The sequence below is a fragment of the Buceros rhinoceros genome, unplaced genomic scaffold (genome assembly GCF_000710305.1).
Source record: "Buceros rhinoceros silvestris isolate BGI_N320 unplaced genomic scaffold, ASM71030v1 scaffold13219, whole genome shotgun sequence".
Classification (NCBI taxonomy): Eukaryota; Metazoa; Chordata; class Aves; order Bucerotiformes; family Bucerotidae; genus Buceros; species Buceros rhinoceros.
In genome coordinates, this window is record NW_010432188.1 from 56439 (window position 1) to 58772 (window position 2334).

The 2334-nt window shown below is 40.9% G+C and overlaps 1 protein-coding gene across 1 annotated transcript in view; it reads left to right on the top strand.

Annotated features, from left to right (window-relative positions):
• Positions 1 to 2334, top strand: part of LOC104500091 (maltase-glucoamylase, intestinal-like) — a gene marked incomplete at its 3' end in the record, with an annotated part of 44572 nt that overhangs the window by 19488 nt on the left and 22750 nt on the right. The window contains 3 exon segments of the mRNA XM_010143687.1: positions 1090 to 1146; positions 1693 to 1817; positions 2173 to 2261. Coding sequence (XP_010141989.1) covers positions 1090 to 1146; positions 1693 to 1817; positions 2173 to 2261 — 271 coding nt within the window.

The following is a 2334-nucleotide window of genomic DNA, read 5'->3' on the forward strand; positions in this document are numbered from 1 at the left end:
TCATGTTGGTGTCAAGTCTGTTATTCAACTTAAAGGTCACATCTCCTCTTCTATACATTATTTCCTTCTGAAATCACACTCCCCCTCCTTCTTTAAGCTGAACCACAACAGCAAGCTCTGCCATTTCCCTGAGGATCTCCGGAAATTTGCTCTGGTCCAGTTCTAGTCTGAACTGTTCTGTCTTGACCAGACCTGTAAACTCTACTGGCAAAGCAATTGCACAGGGCCTTGTTTATTAGCATTAACATGGCTCCCTCTCCAGTGCAATCATGTTTTTGCTAAATCCTTAGATTATATTCATTTTTCATGAGTACATCCCATTACTGACTTACAGCTGTTGATGGGTTCCCAATAAGCCTGGGTTTTGCTTCTTTTTTAGTTATTTTTTTCCCCTCCTTTGTTTATTGCTTCCACTGAGAGCTCACTGAGTATTTTAATCACTGCCAAAATGGGAAATCTTGCACGTTGTGCTATCAAATCTCATTCCTCTTTTCCAGTCCTCTAGGGAGTCAAAGTCGTCTGATCTGATATTGTGATTCACCTCAACTTTGTATCACCTCTGAATTTCCTTCAGAAGCAGCTTCCCTGGCAGCATTTCAGCTTGTCTGTCATGCAACAAGGAAAGAGATAGATCATGGCTTGTTCAGTGGCAGGATCTTGTAAATAATGACTGTTATGCCAGTAACACATGTGCCATGGAGAAACAAAAAACGTTTGTTAAATATATGAAATGAAAGCAAAAATCTCAAAGATGCCAGCCCAGAAAAATGTGAAAATAAAGAAGATCTGGAGATAGTTGTCGATATTATCTGGGCCGCTGAATCTGAAGTGATGTGGCTTTGGACCACATACAATGAGCTGCCATGTTGTACAGTGGTGATTCCGTTGTCTCCCAGTAGCTTTGCAGAAATTGTACTTGGATTGTTCTCTTCCTTTCTAGACATGATCATAAAAAAACAGTGAAGAAAACAGCGAAGCGGAGTCGCATCAATGATTTTCTTAGTGTGAACTTGAGTTTTGTTGGAAATTTTAGTTTATCTGATGAAGCAGTTTTCAAACACTCAAATGGGTTCTTTGCTCACCTTTCAGGGTGTGGAAACAATTCAGGCATATATTCCTGACGCAGTATGGTACGAGTACGACACGGTATGTAAATGCAGAGGATACTATGAGGAGCTTTTCTGATTGGTTATATGATGGAATAAGGTTGCCAGTCCTGAGTAAAGCCCGCAGGAAGGAATTAGTGAGACAAGGGATGAAGGGTGATGGGGGCATGAATAACCACCACAAGAAAAAACACAGAGGCCTGGACTGTAGCACAGGAGATGGGAAAATAGATTGAGTGGAAACTTCAGCAGAGACTGTGTATGAAATAAAACAACATACAATAATTATAACAATACACAAGAGCCTGCAACTATAATTTACTAATCTTATTTCTGCAGTCCCAACAGGACTTGCTCTTTGCCTTGACTGAGCCAAAAACTAAGTAGCGAGAGATGCTGGTTTATGACTTTATATCATATTGATACGCAGCTGTTTTATCTTTGTGTGCCCACTGGCACATAGACGTTGACATAACTCAAGCCTTTTCTGAAAGGAAGCGTTGAAACGAAACTCAGGGCTTAAGAAAACATCCAGAGAAGCAAATAATGCAGAGTTCCTGTTCTCTCTTACATCCCTGTCAATAAGGGGGTAAAAATTTCAGCCAGAAAGCAATGGACCACTATGCAGCTGCCAGCAGACAAACTGGGACTCCATTTGAGAGGAGGCTATATCTACCCTACCCAACAACCAGCTCAAACAACCGTTGCCAGGTATGCTTCAGAACTGAATGCTTTTATGTGGTGGTTTTGGTGGGTGGTTTTTTTTTTTTTTGAAAGACTGAGTTGAGGACTTTCAGCTTACAAACCAGCAGCAGCCCAATGTATTTGGCATTTTCACATTGATATCTGGGAATAACTGTTCAATGATTAATTGCAGGTTTATTTATAAACTTGTGGCCTATTTTAATCTGGTTACATGAAAATGAAAATCAACCAAGGACTAATCTAAGGCAATTCTCAAAGTACTGCAGCCCTGTTGAGTGTCACATTCTCAACAGGAATGCAGAGGGTGTATTCAAACAGTTTAGATATTTGTTATACATGTAAGAAATCTCTCTTTCCACAGCCGCATGAATCCAATGGGACTTGTAATTGCCCTGGATGACAACAATGCAGCTTCTGGGGACTTGTTCTGGGATGATGGAGAATCTACAGGTGCGCAGTTACCAGTAGTGGAAGAAGTATGACTGACAAAGCATGAACACGTGCGCCGTTCAATCTTCCTGCT